The sequence below is a fragment of the Mus caroli genome, chromosome 10 (genome assembly GCF_900094665.2).
Source record: "Mus caroli chromosome 10, CAROLI_EIJ_v1.1, whole genome shotgun sequence".
NCBI lineage: Eukaryota > Metazoa > Chordata > Mammalia > Rodentia > Muridae > Mus > Mus caroli.
Genome location: NC_034579.1, coordinates 98443704 through 98457421, shown reverse-complemented (window position 1 = coordinate 98457421; position 13718 = coordinate 98443704). Strand labels below are relative to the sequence as shown.

The 13718-nt window shown below is 38.9% G+C and overlaps 1 protein-coding gene across 2 annotated transcripts in view; it reads left to right on the top strand.

Moving 5' to 3' along the window:
- Window positions 1-13718, top strand: part of Tmtc2 (transmembrane O-mannosyltransferase targeting cadherins 2) — a 381875-nt gene that overhangs the window by 260566 nt on the left and 107591 nt on the right. For both annotated transcript variants that reach the window (XM_021174328.1, XM_029482633.1), the window contains exon 8: window positions 5489-5610. In XM_021174328.1, the coding sequence (XP_021029987.1) occupies window positions 5489-5610 (122 nt within the window). The remainder of the gene's footprint in view (window positions 1-5488; window positions 5611-13718) is intronic.

Below are 13718 nucleotides of genomic sequence, written 5' to 3'. Positions count from 1 at the left end.
CAGGGCCTAGGCCACCATCCAGGGAGCATACAAGAGCTGGACTAGACCCCTACACATTTGCAGTAAATGTGCAGCTTGGTCTTCATGTGGGTCCCCTAACAAGTGGAATGAGGATTGTCTAGATCTTTGTTCTCTGCATTAGATTCCCTTCCCCTAACTGGACTTTCTGGTTGGGCCTCAGTGGAAGAGGATATGCCTAGTCCTGCTGGGATGAAATGCCCCAGGGTGGGGTGTACCCAAGGGGTGCTCTACTTCTCTGAGAAGGGGAAGGGGAGTGGTAATGGTATAAAGGATTTGTATGAGTGTGGCTGGGAATAGAAGAGGGAAGGGGCTGTGATTGTGATGTAAAGTGAATAGAAAAATAGAATTTAAGAAATTTTAAAGACTTAAAAAGCAAAACAAATAATACATAAAAATAAATAACTACAAATAAGATTAAATGTCTACAAAAAGCACAAGTGGAGTATTTTCAATAGTGAGAATGGTACACACATAATCTTTCAAGCTTGACTGAAATATTAAAAATATAAAAACTGCCAAAGGCAATGGCCACAAGAAAGAAAGTTCAGTGAGTTGAATAAAGAAATAGAGATAGATGGTCAGAAACAAGCTGGTTAAGTCATATCCTCTAGGACTATAAATTTTAGCTTACAATAACAGAAAAAAATGTTTATAGCACCCAAGAGAAAATAAGCAGCAAGGGCTATTTTTCCTCCTCATTGTTCAAAAAAAAAATATGACATAATGGTGGTTCTTTCTTAAGATTAAGATTTTCTGTGTGATGATGTAGTGATTGAGTTCATCACCCAGATGTATTTCCGGTTTACTCACAGAGAAAAGGAATTTGGATGTCCCTAGGCATACTTCAGGCCTAGATAAAAATCAATTTCAGGTGTAGAGCAAATAATGCCACAACTCGTTGTTGTTGTTGTATTTGGTCCCTTATTTAAACAAACCAGGCAAAGGCTAACTCAGTTGGGTTATCAATGATGTCCTAGTCTAGAGTTCACAGATTCTTGTATTCCAAACTATTTGGGACTGCCTGCTTATGGATAAGGATTCGAAGAACTCTACATAGGTTCTTGCTGATTTTGTACAACTCTTCTGGTCATCCTTAACAAAAATGATTTCCTTTTATTCAATACCAGTATGACTCTGCCTGCTGTTTTGATGTTGGTCTCTGCACCTGTCTCTATCATCTGTTAGATGAAGCCTTTCAGGAGATAATTATGCTAGGTTCCTGTCTACAAGCAGAGTAGAGAATTATTAATAGTGTCAAGGGTTGGCTCTCTCACATAGGATGGGTCTGAAGTTGGGGCAGTCCTTGGTTAGTGGTTCCCTCAGTCTCTGTTTGTTCTTTATCCCTGTGCATCTTGTAGGCAAGACAAATTTGGGGTAGAAGGTTTTGTGGGTAGATTGATGTCTCCTTTCTTCCTCTGGAAGTGCTGCCTGGCTATAGGAGGTGGCAACTTTTGTTTCTGTTTCCCCCTCCTGTAAGAATCTTGGCTAGAATCAAACCCACAGACTCCCTGTATCTGCTCTCATCCCAGGTCTCCACCTTTTCACCAAAGATGCATCCCCTGCCCCTGCTGATTTCCATTCTTATCTCCAACCTCTCCTGCCCTCCCCTCCCAGTACCTGATCACCATGCCCTGTGTTCCCCTCTTAGCCTCCTCCCCTACCCAGTTCACTGTCTCCATTCACCTCCAATAATGACTATTTAGCTTCCCCTTCTGAGTGACATTAATACATCCTCCCTTGGGACCTCCTAATTACCCAGTTTCTTTGGGTCTGTGGGTTGGAGCATGACTGTTCTACACTTTACTGATATGTCTACTGATATGTGAGCTCATACCACATGTGTCTTTGTGTCTTGGGGTTACCTCCATCACCATGATATTCTAAAGTTCCATCCATTTGCCTGCAAAATTCATGATATCTTTGCTTTTAATAGCTGAATAGTGTAGATGTACCATATTTTCTTTATCCATTCGCCGGTTGAGGGATATCTAGGTTATTTCCACTTTCTGGCTATTATGAATAAAACTGCTATGAAGATAGCTGAGCTAGTGTCTTTTTGGTATGTTGGAAAATCCTTTGTGTATATGCCCAAGGGAAGTATAGCTGGGTCTGGAAGCAGAACTCTTCCCATTTTTCTGAGAAATTGCTAAATTGATTTCCAAAGTGGTTGTACATGTTTGCACGCCCACCAGCAATGGAGGAGAGTTTCTCTTCCTCTACTTCCGTGCCAGCATCTGCTATGGCTTTTTTTTTTTTTTTTTTTTTGATGTTAGCCATTCTGATAGTTGTAAGATAGAATCTCAGGGTTATTTTGATTAGCATTTTCCTGATGACTAAAGAAGTCGAACCTTTCTTTTTAAGTGTGTTCCGCCATTCAAGATTCTTCTGTTGAGAATTTCCTGTTTAGCTCTGTACCCTGTTTTAATTGGATTATTTGGATTGCTGATGCTCATTATTTAGGGAAAAATAGCGATTTACTTTATTTGAAAGTAAACATAGATACTAAAGGGGGAAAAGCAAGTAACAGAAACAAAATGAACAAAACCCAGTCTGAACTTGTCAATGTGTAGATGGAGTATTTGTAGATATATTAAAATAAAATCAAGTAGGTTATTGGCAGGCTGGAAGGCCGACACCTGTAATCTCAGGCCTTGGAATGAATTTGACCCAGAACTGAGTGAACTTGAGTACCAGTCCAAGCTAGGCTATATAGACAACAACCTTTCTCAAACTTAAAAAAAAAAGTATTTGAGAAGCTGGGGAAACAGGAAAAAATTCCTCTATCCCCTGCCACTACTGCTCAAAGCATCCCTGTGTCTTCTAACCCAGCATCTAGGGCTGTCGCCACTCTTTCTGGAGTCTGAGCCTTAACCATGTGTCTTAATCTAGTCAATCTCAAATAACAGCATGTTACAAAGCATCGTGATTCCAAAACCTCAAACATGTCCAAACCATCACTTTCATGATAGCTGAGATTAAGGGCTGTTGTTAAAACTGGAGACAAATAGATAGGTTTGGGTAAATACATATACAGTTTTCACATTTTGCATATTACTCAACATCAGTATTTTTCACTAACCCACCACCTAAAGGGCACTCTCAGGTCAAGAGCCAATTCAATTTATGAGATCTATTTGTCTTGATAGCAGTGTGCAAAAAAACCAACCAAACAAACATCTGAAAGGAAAAAAATATGTTCATTTGTTTTTTTAAGGGGGTGAGTACTTCTCTTGAATTAAAGATTCATCTCCAATGTGGGTAACATATTTAGGAGAGCCACTGGCTGTGGAATGGAAATGCCATCATGATTGTGGCTTAGTTGTAAAAGTCTGCCTGGCAATAAAGTAAGTTACTAGTGTCGCCTGTTCTCTGAAACTGGACAGCATCTACATTTGCCATGATGATTTAACTTAATTATATGTTATTTTAAAGTGTAATTTTTTTTTTACCAATTAGGCATTCTTCTATATTCTAGCACGATGGAGATAGGAATGATATTAAGAAAACTACTAATATACTTTTGGATTTATTTCCCACAGTTACACTTCTGCTTGGTTGTTAGTAAGCTGTAAGTTTTAGTAGCGGAAAAATAAAAGCTAATGGCAGAAAGGCCCAGAATTTGTTTTACATGTGCAAAAACTGGCATGACTTATTAACTGTCATATTTTAATTTTTTTCCAAATGACACTGGCAAATTTTATTTACATTATTAACATTGAAAGTGCCAAAGAAAATTAAAATACAGCTGCATAGATTTTGTTGAAAGAGGTTCTTGCTACAGTTCAGGATAACGCATAACTTGCAATCGTCCTGTCTCAGCCTGCTCAATGTTGAGATTGCAGTGATAGTCCACTGTTCCCGACTTAGTAGCAACAGTGAGTCCAAAAATAGTTAAACTCTTTCATTTACTCCTTTTTAAAATTTTTTATTTAATCCATTTTTTTAAACTCCAGATTTTATCCTCCTCCCAGTCCACCCTCTGACTGTTCCATATCCTGTACCTCCTCCCCCACCCCTATCTCTAGAAGAATGTCCCCATCTCCCATCCCACCAGACCTCCCCACTCCCTGGGGCCTTCAGACTCTTGAGGGTTAGGTGCATCTTCTCTGACTAAACCCAAACCCAGCAGTTCTCTGCTGTATGTGTGTTGGGGGCCTCATATCAGCTGGTCTCTGCTGCCTGGTTAGTGGTCCAGTGTCTGAAAGATCTTGGGGGTCCAGGTTAATTGAGACTGCTGTTCCTCCTACAGGGGTGCCCTCCTCCTCAGCTTCTTCCAGCTTTTCCCTAATTCAACCACAAGGGTCAGAAGCTTCTGTTCCACTGGTTGGGTTTAAATGTCTGCATCTGGCTCTTTCAGCTGCTTGTTGTGTCTTTTGGGAGTAGTTGTTCTAGGTCCCTTTTTGTGAGCACTCCATAGCCTCAGTAATAGTGTCAGGTCTTGGGGCCTCCTCTTGAGTTGGATCCTCTTTGGGCCTGTCCCTGGGGCTCCATTTCCTTTATTAAAAAGATTTACTTATTTATATGAGAAGACTGTCACTCTCTTCAGAGACATCAGAAGTGGGCATCACATCCCATTACAGATAGTTGTGAGCTACCATGTGGTTACTGGGAATTGAACTCAGGACTTCTGGAAGAGTAGTAAGTGCTCTTAACCACTGAGCCATCTCTCCAGCCCCTCTGTTAATTCTTACTTCCTCTATATAGACATTAGATGGTGGGATAGTTTTCCTTTGTCCCCACATAAGGCTAGACATGTAGGCATCCTCTCAATATATTTCTAAAGAATAAATGGCTCTAAATAAAAACTATAACTGGTTGAAATGAATAATGGAATGTTTCCTCCAAAAACTGAATGGTGACAAATGATCTATGTTTGGGAATCAAATTTCATGTTTAAAAATCAAAGCTAGAGTACATACCACTCCCACCCTTTTTTTTTTCTTTTTTGGAATTATTTTAGAGTGTACATACTGTGGTCTGAGGATAACTTGTGGGAATCAGTTTTCTCCTTCCCCCCCATATCGATCCAGGGATCATACTCAGAGTGCCAGTCTTTATAACAAATGTCTTTACTTGTTGAGTCAGCTAAACACACCTCTACCCTTAATTTTCAAGACAGGGTCTCTACTGAAACTGAAGATCTACAATTCACCAGGGCTGACTGTCCAATGAGTTTCCAGGGTTCTGGGCTTGCAGAGGCAGACCTGGCTTTGTATACATGGGTGCTGGGGATTTGAACTCAGGTGCTCTTGATCCATCTTCTTAGAGTATCATGTAATGCCCATGTTTACACTGCCAACTGCTTAAATAATGCCAGGTATATCTCCCTTATGGCTTATGATTCTCTCCTGATGAAATTTCCAGCTCTTCTCAACTTTCAGGATACTGCCTGTCATTCTCTTTCTGTGCATTGACACATGAGAAATCGCAGCTTCCATGTGATGTTAATGATTCTCTCTCTCTCCAGGCGAAGCATACATGAGACTGAGTAAGCTTCCTGAAGCTGAGCATTGGTACATGGAATCATTGAGATCCAAGACCGATCACATCCCTGCTCATCTCACCTACGGGAAACTGCTCGCCTTAACAGTAAGGACTTAATCTCTCTCAGTCTTCAGAAATTAATGTTTCCCCGTGTGTCCTGGGGAGAGCTGGAGTTTGAAGTGCTGATTCAGTCTGTATTAGTGAACTCACTTGATGAATGATAACAATCCTGTTAGAGGCCTAAACAGACAATGGAGAAAAACTAAACTTCTGGGTCTGGCTCTAAGATGTGAGATGTGATGAGATTGAAGATGTCAATGAGACAGATATAAATGGAGAACCTCAAGGAGAAACTCAACTATGCCATGACCTATTCATGCAGTCTTAACAGCAACATTTATATAAATAATATATTTTACAAAAACTGTTAGTATCAAATTGATTGGGACTAGAATTAATTTTATCAAATAACTGTCATATAAAATATGCATTTTGGAATTCCTTCTAATTAGAGGCAATCTTTAAGAGACTTACAGACTGGCTTTATATATTAGGCAATTTCCACGCCTTAGAGAAATTAAGTAAAAATAATTCTATTGAAAACTTGTGGTGGAAATGTTCTTCAAAAGAACACAAACCTGGAAGGAGTTACCACAAGGTACAAAAAGAGTAATGTGCAAAACATGGGATGACTTCAATGCGAATCAGATAAACTTTGGTTACCAAACAAGATGAGTTCTAATGTTGGTAAGCATGAAGCAAGAATGAGTAATTTCAGGAAATAAAGCAGCAGAGGAAAATGTATTACCTGCAGCAGGGATAGGGTTACTTCCAAAGCGAAGTCCTGTAAAGTGACAGTTTGGATTGTATTGGGAATTATATACATATTCATATAAGAAATGAAAGCCTTTAGTGGGCAGACACATTTCTGAGCATACTCATTTTAAGGCCACTGCTCAAGAACAGAATATCAGAGATAAATCTGGGGCCAGGCATCGCTTATGGAGCTCATGCTCGGTGGGTTAGAGTGTCAGGCAGAAGTTTAGGCATGTTCAGCCTGCATCATAAAGATGGTGCAAGAATAATAACTCTGAAGCTGGGCATGGTGGCCCACACTTTTAATCCCAGAACACAAGAGGCAGGAGCAGTCTATGTGAGTTTGAAGCCAGTATTTTCTACACAGCAAGTTCCAGGAGAGCCAGAGCTATACAATAGGGAGACCTTATCTCAAAACAAACACACAAGCAAGCATTAAAACAAAAAGCAAACAAACAAACATAAAAACAAAAAAAACAAGGAAGCAAACGACAACCACAAGAATGACACCAGAATTTGTCATTATAAATCTTAGGCAATTCAATAAAAATGACACATTGAAGGCACATTAATGGAGGAGTTCACCCCCAACACTGCCTGCAGCATTTTGCTCACACTTATCTCTGAATAAAATATCGATAAGGAGCAACTACATAGCAATAATCAGGGTGAGGGGGTGTAAATGGGTAAGATGTTTGGACTGATTTGGAGAAGAAATCCAGTGAAATTATATTTGATTTGTCAGATACCACAGTCTAAAAAAAGTCAGTCCCATGTGGATAGTAATGAAAAAAAAAAATCAGTTCATCTCAGAGAACCCCGAAGAAGATCATTAGCCAGGGCATGTGGCCTAGTGCGGAGCTGAGTTAAACACTATGCAGAAGGGTAGGAACTTTCGTTGTGTGACTGTAGGCATCAGATGCCTCTATGTATGCAAATGCCAGGCACTGTACTCTAAGGCAAGAAGAGAGGCTTTCACTGATGAGGTCATTTAGTAAGGAAAGCCCAGGCTACAGGTGTGGCTCACCCAGCTGAAGAAGAGATGATAGGAAGCCAGGGCTTAGCTTCCCATGGATGTGGAGTGAGTCTCCCAGAGGTGCACAGTGTGTGGTCGTGATAATAACTGATGCCCTTTCAGAGAGGGGCTGAATGTTATCAACTTAGCCATCATTCCACTAACTTCACAGGGATTAATGCTGATCTCTCAGAGTGACTTTTTCTAAAAAGAAACAAGGGTCCTAGTTGTCCCTTGCTATGTATGTTGTCATGTGATCTCGCCTCCCTGGGTCATGTTTCCACTGTGATGTACCCATCTCTCTTGCTGTGATGTACCCAGGAGATACCTTACATGAGCAGAGTAGAAACTGGCGCCATGCTTTTAAACACATCAGAACTGTGAGATGCATAGTATTTCTTTCCTTGTAAGTATTCAGCTTCATGTAATTTGTTTGTTTAACAGACAGTGGCAGTGGACATCAGGCAGTGAGAATGAAAATATGGGTCAATCCTAAATTATTCCTTTTTTATTATTTTTAATTCTTCTCTCATGCAATACATCCTGACCATAGTTTCCCCTCCTTCTGTTCCTCCTTGTCCTTTGCTACCCACCCCAGATCCACCCTTATTCCATTTCCCATCAGAAAAGAGCATGTCTTCCAGGGATATCAACCAAAGATGAACAAGACATAACAAGTAATAGTAGAACTAGGCACAAATCGTCATATGAAGATTGGATGAGGCAATGCAGGGAGAAGAAAAGGGTTCCAAGAGCAGGCAACAGAGACAGAGACACCCCACTTCCACTGTTAGGAGTCCCCCAAGAACACTAAGCTAACAACCATAATATGTATGCAGGGGATCTAGCTTAGACCCATTTAGGTTTTGAGACTGGCACCTTTGAAGTGTTAAGATGTTTAGTGTCTCTCCACTAGTCTGCAGAATAACAGGCACATGGCTTGACCCCCTTCTCCTCATACAGCCTTTCCCTCCTCATCACTTTCTTTTGATGAGTTCTTTGGATTTTCATCCATAGAAAGATGGTTTTTTAAACTTGAAAATCAGTAATTTCTTTAATAAATTTTTTTTATTTATTCACTTTACATCCCAGTATCAGCCCCACCTCTCTTTCCAGCACCCCCCCCACACACACACACACATACACACAGATTCTCCTTCCATACTTTCCACTCCTTCTCTTCTGAGAAGGGAAAGCCCACTCTGGGTATCACCCTTCACACCCCTCACTATCCCTCAACCTCAGTCACATCAATTCAACTTAAGACTAGACATAGCCTTTCCCACTGAGGCCAGACAAGCCAGCTCGGTTAGGGAATGGGATCCATAGGCAGGAAGGCAACATTAGGAGGTACTCTGTAAATGGCTACACAGTTGAGGGGTTATATCTCATGGTGAAAGCCTCTATTAACTAACTCACGGCTGACATTGGACTGTTAGTCATACGATGAGAACCGAATTGGCATGACGAAAATCTGAAGAAACTGAATTATCTGAAGTAAACTCAATTAATCTGAGTTATCTTTGTCAGAGATGGTAACATACAATAATTAAAAGCATTTTTATTTGTCTAAATAAAACAATAGAAGTGCTGAAGGGTGCATCAAGTCTTTACACACAAAACCTTTGATAGTGTGTAGGCTTAGATTTTTCAAAACCAGATTTAATAAGGGTTCTCAGATGCTTTGACCCTTCTTATAGCTCATTGTCCAAAGGAAAGGGAGAAATGATGGTAAATAGGACAAGGGGATGTGGACCTGTTTAGAAGCAGTTCTTCAGGTTGATTCTAATCTCTGTTTGAAAGGATACCAACAGTCCAGTTCAAAAGTGTCACAGTCCAGCAGAAACTGCCAGGCATCCTCCAAGCTGGTGTAAGTCAGCAGCGGGGACCAGGACCAGTGGGAATGCCAGGAGTTCTCTGCTGTGCCTCTGTCAATGAAGTAAAGACTCATGACCAATGAAGAGTTGCAAGGATAGCTATGCAAGCACCTGGTCACTGGATGCTGAGTCCTAGTTATACTCTCTCCAAGCATTACATGTCCTACCACGGGTCTTGCCTCAGCAAAACATCACATGAAATCCATGGGAGTCTGCATCACATGACACAACCAGAAACTTGCACTTCCATAGTGAAAACTCTTTTCATGTGAAGAAAGAGACGTCTCCTTGCATGCAAATACAGAAATCAAATGTGTAAATTAAGAAATTTGGATTTTCTTAATATTCTTAATGGAGTGCATACAGACATTTGAACTTAAGATTCTTCAAACACTTTTAAAAGTGACTTTAAAACTTATAGCTACCTGAATCTGATCCTTCCTACAAAGAATACACAGACAGAAATGGTTACCTTTTAATATGTAATGCTGATGTGCCCAGACCCAACACTGGAAGTAAGGAACATGTGGCCTGTTCTGCTAGATTTTCAATGAAAGAATATTTTAAACTTTCTTTTTAAAAATAGAGTTTTAAAGCTGCTTTCACTGTTTTTGCTTTACAGAAACACATTGAAAAGGAAGAAAAGGCTTGTATATTATAATCTAAATTTTAAATTTCCCTCCAGTAAGGCTTTTATAGTTTCCTATTTAATGATTAGATGAAATGCAGACTTCTGTGAACTGGCTTACTCATAAGGCCAAGTCCCACAGCCACCTTTAATAGTTTCTTCTAAATTAAAAGTTTGGCAGATTCTGAGTCCAGTGTGTTACATCTGACCAATTATGGGTTTTTTGGTCTTCTAATATGCCACCGAATTGGCAAGGTGGAAAATGCCACACATTTTTGCCTTCTGCGGTTTTATGTGTTTTATTAAACAGGACTGGCTATTAGTCTCAAGAGTAGCAGAAAAGGAGCGAGACACATCCCTCTAGATTGAAACTCACCAAAGGTCAACCATGTTACATGGCTGGCAGCTATATCAGTTACTGTAAGCTAGGATTTCAGATCAGAATTCTGCTTTTATGAGAAAATTTTTTTAAAAAAAGATGATTACTACTTTGATTGTAGTCACTGAACTGATTCACTCAGAATGCTTTTTCTTACATGCTGTTTTATTTTTTTTTTTAATTTTTTTAATGATTCCTGTAATATTTCTGGTAGGTAGAAGAGACCAAAGGAATTTAATGACCCCCCCTCCCCCAGAATGCTTTTGTTCACCCTATAGATCATATCCTTTTTATTCTTCTGCAAAAAAGGAAAAAAGAAAGAGAATATTTCTCCTCTGTCTGCCTGTTAAAATTGTATTTCCTTTGTGAAGTCTGACCTAATTTTCCCAAGCCCTTATAATTTTCTTCTCTGATTATCCTAAACCCTCGTCTCTGTATCTTTGTGACATCACTTGATAATTGGATGACATATACATTTATGTCTGTCTTTTGATATTAGGATTACAAGGCCTCATCTCTCCCCCCACCAAGGAAATTCAACATTTATTTCCTTAGATTGACACTTATTGTATCTTAATCCCTTCATTCTGTCCACACATGAACTTAAACTGGCTGGTCCACAGTGAGCATTACATTAATTCTCAAGGATATGTCCTGAAGAATTTGATGAGAGTGGTATGATCATACAGTAAGCACATGAATAATCTTCCAAAGCTCTAGAAAGGAAGACAATATTAGAGGGATACTCATCAACTGACTCATGTGCCTCAAGTTATTTATTTATCTTTTAAATTTTTACCTTAAAAAAACTAATATTTTTCATACAATAAAACTTGACCATATCCTTTCCCCTCCCCCAACTCCTCTCAGGTCTTCCCTGCCATCATATTTACCCAACTTCTTTACTTGAGCTCTGTATGTGTCCAAACAAAAACAAAATAGAAAATGCAATAATAAAAAAGCAGAAATCAAAGCAAATAAGAAAACTAAAACAGAAAAACAATAAGACAAAAACAAGCAAACAAAAAGCACAGACAAGGAAAAACAAACTATGAAAACAAAGTCCGTTTTCTGTAGTCCAACTACTACTGGGCACTCATCTGGACTGTCTGCCCTGGCGTGAAGTTGATATGTCCATTAGCACTCCATTGGAGAGAATTGATTTTCCCTCTCCTGCAGCCATCAGTTGCAAATAGCTTCTTGGTTAGAGGTGGGACTTTGTGCTCACATCCCCTTTTCCATGCTGGGATTTGGTCTGGTTTGAAACTGTGCATGCCTTGTGCATGCTGCCCCAGTCTCTGTGAGTGTTTTATGTTAGTGTCAGTCCTGTTGTGCTTTGGAAGGTACTGTTTCCTTGCAGTTTTTCCCCCAACCTTGCCTTCTCTACTGTGAATCCCTGAGCCTAGAAGGGAGGGAGTATGACAAAGATATCCTATCTAGGACTAAGTGCTCCAAAGTCTCACTCTCTATACATCGTACAGTTATAGATCTCTTTATTAATTACAATTTGTAGGACAGGAAGCATCTCTGGTAAGGGCTAAGCAATGCTCTGCTCTATAATTATAGTAAGTTGTCATTAGCCAATATTTTTTTTTATGTTCCTTTACGTGTTATTTCTTGATCATCCTTACAAAATGCTGTTCCACTTTATAAATGAAGAACCTGAGCTTCCAAGATTTAATTAATGTTCCCTTAAGGCTATTCAGTAATTAAATAGTACAACGAAATACAACTATCAAGTTTTGCATATTAAGGGTCATAATTGTATTCTGTATTAGATAATTTAAATGATTTTCCCCACTGATATGCCTTCTTTAACTGATTAGAGACTCCCAAAAGTAAATCCCTATCTCTTCCTAAACATTTTAAAAATTATTTTTGATACTTGTTTTTAAGTATCCATTGAGATTATGTGGTTAAATGTGTAGCCCTTTTTGATCCAACCTTATTCCTGTAATAGGAACTTCCCAGGGAACCCTAGGGGAAGTCCTGTCTTAATGTCACACTAGTAAGCTCCATGTTTAAATATAGTAGGGCCAGCTGACATCTCTTTAGAAATGTATGCAACGTTCATACCGGTGTCATGTCCAAAGAAAATACAAAATGCAAGCTGAGTTTGAATATCTCTGCTTAAGATTGTGATTTTAGACCTTGTTTGAACTTTGCTGCCTAGGGCTAACTCCATGCATTTAAAATCAGTCATTCACTGAGAAGGACAGCAAGAAATACCATTTCCATTATTGTATTTCAGGTGATAGTTCTGCTTGTTTTTAAATCTGTGTGGGTCCCGAAGCCTTTTCTTTTCCTAAGGAAAACAAAACAAAAACTAAAAATACAAAACAACAACAACAAACAGATTACAAAAAAAAAAAAAAGAAAAAAAGAAAAGAAAAAGTCCTTTGTTCTGTTCCATTTATCTAAGCCAAAGATTTTTTAGTTTTTTTTTTTTAAGCCCGTGAAATTATTATTGATTTAAATTGTAATAAAACCTTCTTGGCTGTTAGGTTACTTTCCAGAATTAGTTTAGTGGGAAAGAAGGAAAGATATTGGAGACTCTGACAATAATTCTTGACATACAAAACCTTTATTTTGGCTCCTGCATGGGCACGCTAAGCCAGACTTCTGTGTCTAGCCAAAGTTAATTGGGTTCCATAAAACTGCAGTTGTGAAAGTACTTGATGTCCTCTGCAAAAGTTCTGCTTCTACCCCCTCCCCCTCCCACCACCCCCACTGAATGGTGTCACTGTGTCTAGGAGAAGCTCAATGCTCTGTTCTGTGCTCCTTTCATAATTATTATTATTACTTAGAACTGAGAATTCTCATTTATTCAGAGCAACACTCTTTCCGTTTATGCACTGAGCAACATCTGGCTTGCTGGATCTGTTTCACTGTGATTTGTGTATAGCCCTGTTTAGATTGGAGAGGAGTCTTTGTAAGAAGCAGTTCTTTCTGTAATTCTGATTTGGTGATTAATACGAATATATACAACTCATATGTTAAATTTACTTCTGTGAAAAGGGAAAACATTATATCATGCATATCTGTTGGCAAAATATTAACTGACATATGGAAGGAAATTTAATTCAGTATAATATTTAGCTAAATGTTCACATAAAATTACTTCATCTGAACATTATGATTTCGCATTCTAGAAACAACAGTCATCATTGGATTGTTTTTATTTGTTGTTGTTGTTTTTGCTTTGTTTTTCTAAAAACCAAAATGGTTATGATAGCGATTTTATTAGGGATCCTTTCCAGATTTCAAGATATGCTTTTAAAGTAGAATCAACAGTGTAAGTATTGTGCTTGCTAGTATTAGGTGCCTTGGAAATCTAAACAAATACATTTATACTTTATTCTGCTTTTGTATAGTAGAAATCAATGAGAAGCATATATCTTATGGGTAAATACAGCTAGCCTCAGAAGTAAAACAGATCGGAATACTGAAATTCCTTAATACTCAAAGCTGTGTCTGCGTCTGTGTGTGTGTGTGTGT